This window comes from Carlito syrichta, unplaced genomic scaffold, assembly GCF_000164805.1.
Source record: "Carlito syrichta isolate Samal-C Ts95f unplaced genomic scaffold, Tarsius_syrichta-2.0.1 Scaffold303277, whole genome shotgun sequence".
Taxonomy (NCBI): domain Eukaryota; kingdom Metazoa; phylum Chordata; class Mammalia; order Primates; family Tarsiidae; genus Carlito; species Carlito syrichta.
Window position 1 is genome coordinate 104,539 of NW_007247373.1, and position 13,834 is coordinate 118,372.

The window sequence follows — 13,834 nt, forward strand, 5'->3', positions numbered from 1 at the left end:
GGCCACTGCACTCCAGTCTGGGAGACAGAGTGAGACTCCAACTCAAAAAAAAAAAAAGTGGTACATATACACAATGGAATTTTATGCAGTCATAAAGGACAAACGTATGAACGTCACAGAAACTTGGATAGATGTAGAGACTATAATATTCAGTAATCTACCACAGAAAGAAAGAACTGAGTACAATAGTTTCTCACTCATAAGCAAACTCTGAACATTTACCATAATACTATAAGAAGGGGATTGGACACTGCCAGGGGAGGGAGGGGAGCACACAGTATCAATAAGCGTACCTGATCTCAAACCAGGTGACGTGGGGACCAAAGAGAGGCCCAAACTTTACCTGTACGATGACGATGAGCACTTGTATACCTAGCCTGAATTGCACCCTACATCTTTACGTTAAAAAAACGGAAGGCTGGGCACAGTGGTTCAAGCCTGTAATCCCAGCATGTTGGAAGGTCGAGGCAAGAGGATTGCCTGAGTCCAGGGGTTCAAGACCAACCTGAACAACTTGGTGAGAGCTCGTCTCTACAATAAGTCAAAAAATTAGCTGGGTGTGGTGGTGCCCGCCTGTAGTTCCAGCCACTTGGAAGGCTAAAGCGGAAGGATTGCCTGAGCCCAGCAGGTCGAGGCTGCAGTGGCCATGAGCATGCCACTGCATTCCAGTCTGGGCGACAGAGAGAGACTCTGACTCTAAAAAAATAAAAAATTTTTTAAAAAGAGCACCCACAGCACCCTGGGAAGCATACATCGGGGTCTGTGGCCCCGCGGTCTCTGGGATCTTCCTGCGCAGAGGAGAGAGGTGGCGGAGGGCACTGAGGGCCATGGGGGCGGGCCTGTCTGACTCTGTGACCCTGGGGTCCCACCCAGAGCTGGAACCCGCTGGGCACGCAAAACCGGTGCACTGAGTGGAATTAAGTAACACTAGCTCAAGCTCTGCCACTAGCTCACCAAATGACCTTGGTCGCATGATTTTAGCCTCTCTAAGTCACAGTTTCCCATTTGCAGAGGTGAAGGCTGACAATAACTGATGTGCTCTGAACATTTTTCCCACACCAACATAAAATGAGACAACCTCCAAGAACTCACCAAGGAAAGCCCTGAAGGCAACCATAAGTGAATGCCATTCTCGCACAGCTTTGTCTCACATGTGCCCAGGCAGCCACGTTGGTGGCTGACGTGCCCTGGCAGCTCTCTCACTGACGTGCTATGTGAATCCAAGCCCGAAGAACATGTTTCCCCCCCGAGGGGGCAGTAACGCCATTCTTCCCCAAGAAACGTCATTATCTGGAACCAGCTCTGCCAACTGACAGCACTCCTCACTACCCCAGTTCCTAGGCTGGATCTCACCACACGGTCCAGCCCAGACCTTCCGGGGTCCAGGCTTGTGAGGGCAGGCAGGCTGGGCTAGGGGGAATCGTTCATGCTGGTGACCACCGGCCCTGGTCACCAGACGCTCCTGGTTCTCCCATTCCCAGGCTTGTCTGTCCCACTCACCGCCCTTTGATGTTGAGTGAAACCACGGGCCCCACTCTGCCTGGTGACTCACAAGCCCAAGTGACAGGGTGTTGCTCTGACAGGCACAGGCTGCTACAGCCCAAAGCCCGATGGCGCTGCTCCTTCTGCGGGATTCCCAGGGTGAGGGAAAGGTGCTGGGGACCCCAGCTGACTCGTGGCGGACATGGGTCACAAGCCAGAAGCGTACCTGTGGTTTCCAGCCCTGAGGATTGGGGCCGTCCGTCCCCTAGGCCGAGCGATCACTCTCCCACCACTTGCCACGCGGCATTACCTCTGGCTCGCCTTGACAAGACAGCCCTCGGGGGACTTCCAGCTCCAGGTCGAATGTGCACAACAGGCAAACGCCAGCCAGCGGTGGGAGGTTCCAGCGCACAAGTCTCATGACTGTATGTGCCGGGCTTAAAGCTCTCTCGGCGGTGCCTGGTGGCCTCAGCACAAAGCCCTCATGGTCTGCTCTCCACGACCTCCACTGAACCCCTTGCTGCCCTCTGCAGTCTCAGGCTCTGCACTCTCACCTCCGGTTCACCTCCTACTACCGTCTGTAGTCTCAGGCTCTGCACGGTCACCTCCGGTTAAGCCCTTGCTCCCTCTGCGGTCCCAGGTTCTGCAACCTTCACAGCACACAGAGTTGCCGTCCAGTACCGGTGCCGCCTCCAGGCTCTGCTGGGAGTGCTCGGAAGCCGCTCCTCCCGCCCCCTCCCTGCTCCATCCATCCTGCCCTTCACCTAGACACTTCCCGCGCAGCCACCCAGCTCCAGCTCCTGCCGCAGACCCCTGCGGTGTGGCCACTTCCTCCCCTGCCTGCGCCTCAGACCGGGTCCTGTTACCCCCAGGCCAGCCCAGTGCTGGCACACACAAGCCCCCAGAAAGGCTTGTTCTAATGGAAGGGAACGGAGACGGAAGAGAGAGGAGGGGCACCGGGTGGCGTGTGATCTCTTCTCACTCACCTGTACTGCTCTTTGGCCTGCATAATGACAAAATCCCACTTGTAGTTTATTTTTTGGTTCAAGAAACTGTAATTTTCCTAGAGAAGGAAAACAAAATGAGAACTGTGAGACCCACGACACACGCCAGGTGTGCAAGGCCACAATCCATAAGGCACCGAGGCCATAGGCTCAGACCGGGGAGACTCCAGACCCAGCCTTACGATGGTGCTCACTCAAGGGCCAGCACTGAATTCACAAAAGCCTTCGCAAGAAACCTGTCTCTCTTGGTTTCATTTGATTTTTTAAAAATAAACATGTCCCCAAGTCTGACTAGGGAGAAAGGATTGCAGATGGGGAAGAAACGGACACGCAGTATTCGTCAACGGAGTATCACAAATTCACAAAGATAAGCCTTGACACTGCTAGGGTGCTGTCCTTTCTACAAGCACGTTTGCAAGAATAAAAACAGCAACATGGTTGTCCTCTCCCGCAAAAGGCCAGCCTTTTGAGGGTTCACATGTGCTCTTTGGGAAATCTGATTCACCCAGCCTAAAGCAAAAGTCTATACAGCACATCTGTTTTCCCGTGATAAACTCAAGTTTGTCAAGAACAGCCTGGGCAACTTGGCGAGACCTCATCTCTACAATAAATCAAAAAGTTAGCTGTGAACGGTAGCGCGCGCCTGTAGTTCTAGCTACTTGGAAGGCTGAGGCGGAAGGGTTGCCAGACGCTAGCAAGTCGACACTGGGGTGGCCGTGAGTGTGCACGGCACTCTAGCCTGGGCAGCACAGTGAGACTCCAACTCAAAAAAAAAAAAACTCAAGGTCGAATCTGTTAACCAACGACTGTCTACTGTCCCACATACTAATTAAGTCACATTGGGGACAGCAAATGGAAGAGTAGCCGCTGTGTGCCCAGTAGCACTGAGGCAAGGGCTTAACTTGCAGCAGGAGAAACTGAAGTTAGACAAGGAGAAGAATGTACTTCCGCAAACTGCTTCTAACAAATGAGAGATGGGTGGCTGGCTAGAGGGACAACAAGGATGCCCACGAACGCAGTTACATGGGGAAGAGGGAGAAGTAGCTCAAGACGCTGCTCCACCCGGCGGCCACAGCCTCTACTGGAAAACTCCGCTGTACCTTTTCATACTCTTCCAAAACCCCTTTCTTCTTGATGTTCCGCTTGGCCAGATAGATGGCTGGAAAGGAAAGCAATGGCATTTCCCATCATCGTCACACATCCAAACCCCACCCCCTCCCTGGCTCGAGGCTGCTATGCCAGAACGGGGGGCATGCTCGGCGCACCCGGTCCCTCGCCCCCGAAGCACACCCAGCGCAGATGCGAGCTGACACAAAGGTCACAACGACAGCAAGACAAATGTCACCAAACGCAGCACGTACTCAAGCAGTTTGCTAGCACTCGCCAAGGCATGGGCAGGTGCAGCACCTACCATAATCTGTGTCTTCAGCTGGCCACTGCTGGGTGGGCCAGAAATACGGCGTCTGCAAGAAACCAGGGAAGCCACACTTGAAAACGGCTGGGACTCCCCAGAGCCCCAGTCCTGGGACTAAAGATAAAACTACCTCAGTCCTCCCCCCTCACCATTTCCAATGTCCTGATCTGTGAGAATATGGAACCAACCACCTGTTCAAATAAGATCAACATCCAAGGTCAAGGGAAAGACTCACCTGAAATCGGTAGAGACTGCCATCAGGCTTGAGAACCAGATTCTTGGGGTCTTGCAGTGGGTAAATGTAGCCGTACTTGACAATAAAGTTGCCCAGGTTCTGTGCCTCTGGGAAGAAGCAGTTCAGACACCACATCAAGAGCACGGCTGAGGCAGCCGCTCCCTGCCCAGCCACCGCTGCCCCCGGCGCTTCCGGGGAAGTGCCCATCCTAACGGCGCCACATCTGAGGCGCGAGGACAGTGGTCCCTGAACGTGACTGTGGACAAGCCTCAGCCGGAGGGCACCCTAGAGGGAGGACTTCCCAGGCCCTCTCCCCAGGAATGACAACTGGGGAAATCCGGCAGGAACCTGCCATCCTGAGCATTCACAGGCCCCCCAGGTATCTGCGGCAGGTGGCTTGGGGATGACAGTCAGGGAAGCCTGGGAGAAGCATCTACGGGCCCTTTGGGTCTGGACAGGGTCACAGGAGTGGGAAACAGCATGTCTGTGGCACCCACAGATGCCTTCTTACTCCAAGAGTGAGGGGCCCCGTGCTTGCCGCCAACTCCTGTGCCAAGCTCGGCTCTGCACCCAGGTCGTTCCCGCCTTCGCACCCCACTATAACTCCCACCCCCTCCAGCATTGTTTCTGGATTTGCATCCATTAAAGGAGAGCCTTCCGGTTCTGTCTCAGGAGCACGAGGGAAAGCAGACATCTTCCCACCCTCCAGAAGAGAATCAAGCACCCCCCTGGTCCTGCAGGCCCTGCCCATGGGCTCATCCACGGCACAGCTAACTTCCACGGTGTGGGCGGCCCCCCGGGGTCCACCTCTTCATCACAGACTGCACCCAGTTTCTGTGCCTTGTACGAACAGCCTGTGTCCCAGTATGGAGTTTGCTCCCCAGACGATTTCTGCTCCAACTCACCCTTCCAACTGCTGCCAGAAACCCTGGCTTCAGTAGCATTATCATCCACACCGCCATGCTCGGAAAATTGCCTGGGCTGCCTAGGCCTGTCTCCCAGATCAGCTTGGAATCTGCACACCACCATGTGTCCTTCCGCCCCTCCACCGTCACCCACCCACCTTCCACCTCCGCTCTTGCCTCCGCCTTTTGGGAAGACCCTCGGAAACCCCCTCCACCAATTCATGGGTGTCACACCTTTCGAGTCAGATGGGAACAGCTTCCCTTCCAAGGAGTCCTCCCTGTTAATTATGTGCCATCAATGTCTTGTATGAAATAGCTCTTGTGTCCCCACATTGTCCTGCCTTTGATTGTGACTCTGGTGGTTTTACATACGAAGGGCATGTCTCTCCAATTAAACGTTAATTTCTGGGGAACACTGGCTAAGCCTTCACCCAGTTTCTCCAGGTGCTGTTCACCGGGCATCCCAGATAACTGCGCATTGCACAAGCTCTCACCCACGCTGGAGATCCAGAGATGCTCACTGATCCAGTTCAGAACATCGCCCCCTGCAAACAGAGACACTCTCAGTCATCGTCATGATCACCGGACACATCCTAGGACCCCATGCTGGCGCCTGACTGGTCCTCCCGCTCAGCCGACACCCCGTGCCTCTTCGGCCTGGGATCTTCAGGGAACCTCCCCTGCCCCATTACGTTCAGCCCAAACTCTGAGTCTGTAACTCGAGGCCACCTGGGACCTGACACCAGCACACTTGCAGCTTAGCCACACCCCTGCCCTCCGCACACACACCCAGTCTTGGCCTTTCTTGCTGTTTTCCCGGGCGATAGTTTGTGTGTGTACTCTCAAGTACGAACTAGACAGTCAACGGCTTATGTCCCAACACCGAGGGGGAAGAAAGCAACACCAGCCATCTGTGGGGCTCTGGCTGGAGTCCGGGATGGGAAGGGGGGGCAGGGGGCCGGGGCTGACGCGGCTGCCCCTCCAGCTCCAAGCAGGACTCTGAGGAGTCAGGAAATCCGAGATTCAAACCCGGCCGTTGTGTCACTGTGAAGGCGCTTTTGTCCAAGTAGGAGGATGGGGCCTGTTGCAGCAACACTCTGTGGGTTGATGCGCGACTCTGGATGACAGAAGGGGGGCCCCTGTGTGCTCATGCCCTGGATCCTCCAGGTCTCCGGGGACGGCCCGGGAACAAGGCCGAGTGAAGACCGGTGGACTGGTGTGAAGAACAGGCAGGCCAGGGCCAAGGTCAGGAGCGAAGGTGCACCCCCCCGGATTCCAATTCATCTAAGGGCCCGGGAAGCCAAGTCCCGCGGCCACGCCTGGAGCCGCTGCAGCATCCATGGAGGCTCTGTGCCCTCTCCTTAGCCGGGGTCCTCTGGCCTCATACGCAGAAGAGGAGCCTTGGAGGCCAAGGGCGGTGGTACCCCAAAGAAAGGCAAGGGCCTGGACCCAAGCGCCCTGATACAGACACCACTGCACCAACACCGGTGACCATGTTTCCCAGCAACCTTAACCTGCTTTTCAAAGGCCGAGTGGGGCTGCTGCCTGCATGGGACTGGCCCACAACACACGCCAAGGAAGCAGGGACAGGGACATTTCCTCTTATGGCCCGATCACACATTACCTGCCACAGATAAGGCTGGGTGTGGACAACCTGTGCCCTTGGTGCCCACACCCCAGGGCATGAGTGTGCAGCCATCATCTCTGTCACGCCCACAGGAACAAGGCTGTGGCTTTCGATGGGTCCTCCCTCTGTGGCTCTTAGCCAGCCCTCATCGGCTATTCCCAAGCAAAATTCTTAATACACTTAAAATCCCAGGACCGGGGTGAAGACTTTCCACACCAAGTCTCTCTTTAAACACTACACAAAGGTGTGCACATGGAGACAGGCCCAGGCAGACATCAGCCTGATTAGCTCCCTGCACTGGGGAGTCAAGGGTGTTCTCCTCCACTCGGCTGCTTCCTGAAATAAACCCTACAAGATCACGGTGCCACCAGCAGCTGTCCCATGTGGTCTGTGCTGACAGCATGGTAGGCTGCTCAGGCCCCACCTCAGCCCCTTTGCCCCCAGGAGGTCCGGGGCCACCTGGCGTCTGAGGAGCTGGTGGTGTTTTGCTTGCCTCGGTGCTGAAGCAGCAGGGCGGGCTTCTCCCTGTGTTCTGGCTCTGCGGCAGTTGGGATCCTCTCGCGTAGGAGGAGTGAGGCAAAACACGGCAAGTGGGCGGCCTTGCCCAAGCCCAGGAGCCAAGTGCACCCGCGTGCAGGGGAGGAAGCGGCCCGCACACACAGCAGCAGACGAGGGGCAGACGCCGGCCACATTGCTGGGTTCAAGTCCGCACTCGCTTGTGAACGAACTGAGTGACACCAGAACGAGTGGCTGAACCTCTCCGTGGCTCCATGGGCTGCCTGCAAAAAGGCTATGGGCATATCTACCCACACAGCTCAGGAAAGCGCTAGCCATGGCCACCCATCCACTGTCTGCTGTGGCCGAGCACTGCTCAGCTCTCGCGTCTAATTCCTGCACGCATTTCCTGAGACAGGCAACGATGCTGTTGCCTGGGAAATGAGAAAACTTAGGCCGGGGCTACGCAGCTAGAAAAAGGCACCCGAACTGAAGGAGTCAATCCAGCGCTCTCTGCTCAAGGCCAGAACAGGGCCGGGGCATGCACTCACAAGCCTGTGACCATCTCTTACGAACACAGCTGTGTTAAGCCCTGGGGTTACCCAGACCAACAAGGCAAGATGCTTCCTCTTGAAGGGCCCCCAGTCCAGTCGGGGATTTGGGCCCGAATTAATGACAACCAGAGGCAGGGAGGGGCGGGAAGCCCGGGGCACCTTCAGGAGGAAAGGCCCAGCCGCATCTTAAGTGATGGGGCGCAGAGGCACCCTGAAGTCTGCCCACCAGCTCTGCCCTAAGACTGGCTTGTCAGTGCTTCCTGTCTTCCGGGAGCCGCCCTGTCACATCCCTGTCACATCCCGATTCATTCCCCTTTCGCTCAGACAAGAGTCAGTCTTCCGCTGCTTGCGTGCAGGGAAGCCTGAGGGACACATTGCCAGTGGGGGCGCCCTTTCTTCCCAGCAGTCAGAAGGGGGAAGCGGAGGCTGCCAGCCAGCTGTCTTTGCAGAGTCCAGGGCACCTTGAGGGAAAGCTCAATAGTCAGGCCGAGGACGGGGTGGGAGGCAGGGCTCAGGACCGGCACGCACGGCGTGAGGCCCTGGCTTGTGCTGTGCAAAGCCATGTGCTCTTGCCGGCCTTGAGCCTGACGGCAAACACTCTTACAAAACCAAGGTCAGAGTCCACGGGCAGCACACTGACCAGAATGCTTCCACATCTTGGCATCCAGCCCCTCTTGCCAATATTCCCAAACGATGCTCTGTGGGCGCTCTACCCCACCCAGAGAGAGGGGATAGCAGCACCATCCCCACAGGGTGGCAAGCGGGGCCGAATGGGACTAAGAGGGCAGGAAAAAGCGGATCAAGATGAAGGCCAGTATTTTCTTCTGCCGAATAGTATTTTTATGCCGGCTATCTGATTTCATTAAAGCAAAACAAGCCGTCCAGGCGTGGGGTCTCACACTTGAGCCCAGGAGTTCGAGGACAGTCTGGGCAACATAGCAAGTCCTCATCTCTACCAAAAAAAAAATTAGCTGGGCATGACGGTGTGCACCTGTAGTCCCAGCTACTTGGGAGGCGGAGGTGGAAGGATCACCTGAGCCCAGGTGGTGGCGGTTGCAGTGAGCTGTGATGGTGCCGCTGCACTCCAGCCAAGGCAACAGAGTGAGGCCCCTGACTTAAAAAAAGAGAAAAAGAAACAAGCAAACAAAAAAACAAGCTTTCTCAATCTCCTAGCGGAATGACTTCAAGAAGTGAACAACTGACCAGTGTGGCGGCTCATGCCTGTGGGATTATTCCCAGCACTTTGGGTGGCTGAGGTAAGAGGATTGATTGCCTGAGCCCACGGGTTCGAGAACAGCCTGGGCAACAAGGCGAGACCTCATCTCTACAGTAAATCAAAAAACTAGCTGGGTGTGGTGGCGCGTGCCTGTAGTTCCAGCCACTTGGAAGGTTGAGGCAGGAGGATCGCCTGAGCTGGGCAGGTCGAGGCTGCGGTGGCCGTGAGGATGCCACTGCACTCCAACCTGGGCAACAGAGTGAGACTCCAACTCAAAAAAAAAAGTGGCCAACGAAGTCCTCTTCTCCTTCTTTTCTGACACCTTCCACAGAAGAAAACTGTAGTCCAAGGGCCAGATGGTAAATATTTCAGCTCTGCGGGCCACAACGCACTCTCTGCACAACTGTGTATCTGAACTCTGCTGCTGTCTTACAAAAGCAGCCTTTAACAGTACCCAAACACAGCGGAGGTGGATGTGTTCGGGAACACAGGCCAAGGCTGAGTTTGGCCTGTGGATCACAGCTCGCCACCCCGCTTGCGGGGTCTGCTGCCCCCTCACCTGTCATGGCGTGAGGAACGCTGGTGACCAGGACTCTCTGGCTCTGCATTCGGACCCCCGTCTCCGGGCTCTGCATGTCCTTCACAAGCGCTTCAATCTGCAAGACAGGGTGGGAAAAGCCGGCTGCCCGGAACCATCTCAGAAGTCGAGTGAGGCCCCTTCCGCTGCACTGAGGGGCACGGGAAGGGCGGCACAGGAGCGACGGCTCGGAGTGACTCGAGTGCCACCGGGGCCAAGTGTGAGAGGTGGGGTTTCTGGGCAGCAAGTGAGAGGACACCCAGCAAAGGCAGGGGAGGAGGGCAGTGCCCAGGGCGAGGGAGGGGCAGAAGGCGGCAGGGGAAGCCAGACAAGACGGGTTGCTCCTGGAGAGTAACTCTGCTGCTCCTGGAGAGCGCCCTGGAGATTCGCAGCCACGACAGAGAGCAGGACGCTGAGGCGTGAGAAGCTGGCCGAGGTAGACAGTAGGGTGCTCCATTCAAGGCCACTGCCCCAGCCGGGCAAGAAGCATCGACGTCCACTCTCACTGCCCCACTCCCCAGGCATTCTCAGCCGAGCTGCCCGAGGAGACCGTCCGGGGTGGTCTCCCACACCGCTCTCCTCAGGCCGCTTAACGGCAGGGCACACACGCAGAGCGAGCGGCCGCGTGGGCCTGCCGTCCACCTGCCTGGCCTCCTTCCTTTCGGACTCGCCTCTCCTCGCTCCTCCGCCCCAGCCCCCGCGGCCACGTCGCCCGCCCCCCGATGCCGAGCCCGCCCTCCGCCTGCCTCAGAGCCTTTGCACTGGCTGCTCCCGCGGCCGGGATTGGTCCTGCCGAGAGTTCCGCTGGGCTCCTCGCCTCCTTCCTCTCGATGTTGGCAGGAGGCCCACCCGTCCTACCTTGCTCTCCACCCCTGGCACTCTTGAGTGCCTGCTCACTTTCCTAGAACACGTGTGCTCTTGGAACACACAGAATATTTCACCTATGTGTTAAATTGTGCATTGGGTGTCTCTCGTGGCTCTTCCTGGGGTCTTCTGTCTGTTGGCCACCGCTGTGTTCCAAGTGCCTGGCGCAAAGGTAAGATGCAGTTAACAGTCGAGGGATGAACCAATCAAGAATGAAGCAGCTACCGGAAAGCAGGTGAGGAGGCATGACTCCCAGGGCTCTGGAAAACCAAATGTTCACGGAACTTGCAAGTGGTGGGTAGTTCACTGAGGGCAGCACAGAATAACACCAGGGCTTACAACCGATATGACTCGAGTTGCCAGGGACCAGCACAGAAAATGCAGACAGAGCACCTCTGGAAGCGAAGGCACCAGCCTCACAACGCCGACTGCCCAAGGCAGCTGCGCTTCCCCATGTCTGGCCAGCAGTTACAAAGGACCGGTCCAAGTTCAGAAGGGACACAAGCCAGAAAGATGAACTCGAGAGTCGTGAGCACCAGAGAGAACGCTGAAGCCAAAAAGACTCCATGCACTGTCAAGGAAGACCAGACCGCAGGAAGACAGTCCCAAGGACAGACCTGATTATCTCTGGAGCCATTTTGAGTTTTGAGTTTTCACTATTAAAAAATTATTTTCCATCTGAAAAACTTAAATGGAAATAAAATCAACTACAGGAGAATTGAAAGCAAACTGGATGCTTGACATGATTCAAAACAGAAAATCCAAGCCGGGTGTGGTGGCTCACACCTATAATCCCAGCACTTTGGGAGGCTGAGGTGAGAGGATTGCCTGAGCTTACGGGTTCAAGACAAGCCCAAGTAATTTGGTGAGACCTCACCCCTACAATAAATCAAAAAAAAAAAATTAGCCTAGCAAGGTGGCGCATGCCCATAGTTCCAGCTACTTGGAAGGAAGGCAGAAAGATCACCTGAACCCAGCAGACTGAGGCTGCGGTGGCTGTGAGCATGCCACTGCACTCCAGTCTGGGCAACACAAAAAAAAAAAGCCAACCCAGGTGTTTCTCCTACCATTTAATGTTTGCCATTTGATAAAGCATCACTTGCAGAGGTCTCAAACTTCATGTTTCCCCAGGAAAGCCCTTGCTAATGCAGAAACTGCCCACTCCCCCTGCCCCAGACATGCATGCTAATAGTCAGCTAGTCACTCAACAACCAGGCACAGTCAAGTTGACTCTGGGAAACCAAAGAGAAGAAACTGTGGTCCCTGAGCCCAGGGAGTTCACTGTCTAGTGAGAGGCTCTTCTAGGACACCGCAGGAAGCACAGTGACAAAGACGAGTCCAGTTGGGCTCCCTGGCTCAGCCTGCAATCCCGCGCCTTGGGAGGCCGAGGTGAGTGGACGGCCTGAGCCCGCAGGCTCGAGACCTGCCTGGGCAACCTGGTGAGCCCTCATCTCTACGATAAACCAAAAATCAGCCGGGCGCGGCAGCGCGCGCCCCTAACTCCGGCTACTCGGAAGGATCGCCGGAGCCGGCGGGTCGAGGCTGCGGCCGAGAGCGCCGCCGCACTCCAGTCTGGGCGACGGAGGGAGACTCCACTCAAAACAAAAAAGGCCGAGTCCGCGGCCTAAGTGAGCACGACAGAGCCAGGCAGGAGGGCAGGACTCCTGAGCCAGTCTCACCAAAGCCAGCAGGACTGGAGTGGAGAGGGAGGCGGTGGGCAAGCACTCCCCGCGGAAGGGCCGCAGCAGCGGGGTGGAGCGAGCCTGCAGGCAGCAACAAGCGCCTTCCCGCCTTCGCCCCTGCACATGCCTCGGGGCCTGGCTGGGGCGGGGCGCGCCCGGCCGAGGCGTCGGCGTCCGTGTTCCAGTCACGCCCCCACGTGCTGCCTGCTTCCCTCCGCTTCACTGCCTTGGCTATGCCACCATGCCCTGCTGCCAGCGAATATGGCAGCACCCTCAACACCGTGCGGTCCCGGCAGCTCACAGGGTCCTTTTTCAACACGAAGGCGCTTGCCGTGCAGAGAAAAGGAACCCAAATCAGCCGGGTGCCTGTAGTCCCAGCTATTCGGGAGGCTGAGGCGGAAGGGCCGCCGGAGCCCGGAGGTCGAGGCTCCAGTGAGCCGTGATCATGCCCCTGCACTCCAGCCTGGGCGACGGAATGAGACCCCAGCTCAAAAAGAAAAGGAACAGGAATCCAAAGTAGGATTTCTTTTCTCCACTAACTGTAGGATCTTGGGCAAATCAACCTTTCTGAATCTCTCCACAAAATGAGGACTATGATCGCGTGCGCCCTATTAATTGGTACGGTTTTGTAATCTCTTAAAATCTAATTAAGTGTGTAAACATGCTCTGTAAGGAGAGATATATATTATAAATGCAGAGAGATACATAAGCATAGCTGGGTGAGGTGATATGAGCCTGCAATCCCAGCTGCTCAGGAGGGAAAGGTGGGAGAATCAGTTGAAGTCAGAAGTTCAAGACAAGCCCGGACAACATAGAGAGAGCCCATTTCTCTAGGGACATATGTTAGTTGTTATGGTTAGAATTATAAATATTTGTAGCATTCTTACAACTAATGCATTTTTGAAACTTTGCATGCAGGGTTGTGTTTAGATGCCCAGGAACAGAAACCCAGCTCCACTAACCAAACAAATATAAGTATCTCATGAGCATGTGCCCAGTACTTTGGGGGACACAGGAAGGCAAAAGTTCAGTCCTGGAGAGTTGGGGAAATAGTGACATGAAAATAAAATGTTAGGCTGGGTGTGGTGGCTCACGTCTGTAAACCCAGCACTTTGGGAAGCCAAGACAAGAGGACTGCCTGAGTTCAGGGGTTCAAGACCCACCAGGGCAACTTGGTAAGACCTTGTCTTTACAATAATTTTTTTAAAAAATTAACCAGTCATGGTGGCACACACCTATAGTCCCAGCTACTCAGGAGGCTGAGGTGGAAGGTTAACTTGAGTCCAGGAGGTCAAGGCTGCGGTAGCATGATCGTGCCACTGCACTCCAGCCTGGGAGACAAAGTGAGCCTCCAACACACACACACACACACACACACACACACACACACACACACACACTCTCTCTCTCTCTCTCTCTCTCTCTCTCTCTCTCTCTCTTAACACAGGCTAAGGATCTGGGTGCAGAGAAAGCTCAGTTCAAATCTCTGCTCCAATTTAGAAGTTAGAGGCCTTAAGTAAACTACCAGATTTCACTAAGACTCACTTCTTTGTAGAATAGAGATCACAACAGTATCTACACGGTCACGGGGATGTTGTGAAGATCAAATGAGATCAAGCATATAAAGCCCTAGACCTGCACTGCACACAAGGTATTTACAAAATAGCAACTGCAAGTCAGTGCATGGCTTGCACCTGTAGTCCCAGACACCAGGGAGGCTGAGGCAGGAGAATCACTTGAGCCCAGGGGTCGCACCAGCCTGGGCGACATGGTGAGACT

The 13,834-nt window shown here is 55.6% G+C and overlaps 1 protein-coding gene across 2 annotated transcripts in view; it reads right to left on the reverse strand.

The window, feature by feature from the left end:
* The window catches only part of RGS9 (regulator of G protein signaling 9), a 57,661-nt gene extending 48,077 nt beyond the window's left edge, over nt 1-9,584 (reverse strand). For both annotated transcript variants that reach the window (XM_021712452.1, XM_021712451.1), the window contains exons 1-6: nt 9,492-9,584; nt 5,535-5,585; nt 4,136-4,242; nt 3,898-3,949; nt 3,587-3,645; nt 2,469-2,545 (exon numbers count right to left, since the gene is read on the reverse strand). In XM_021712452.1, the coding sequence (XP_021568127.1) occupies nt 2,469-2,545; nt 3,587-3,645; nt 3,898-3,949; nt 4,136-4,242; nt 5,535-5,585; nt 9,492-9,567 (422 nt within the window). In that variant the 5' untranslated portion in view covers nt 9,568-9,584. The remainder of the gene's footprint in view (nt 1-2,468; nt 2,546-3,586; nt 3,646-3,897; nt 3,950-4,135; nt 4,243-5,534; nt 5,586-9,491) is intronic.
* Nucleotides 9,585-13,834: the final 4,250 nt, after the last annotated feature.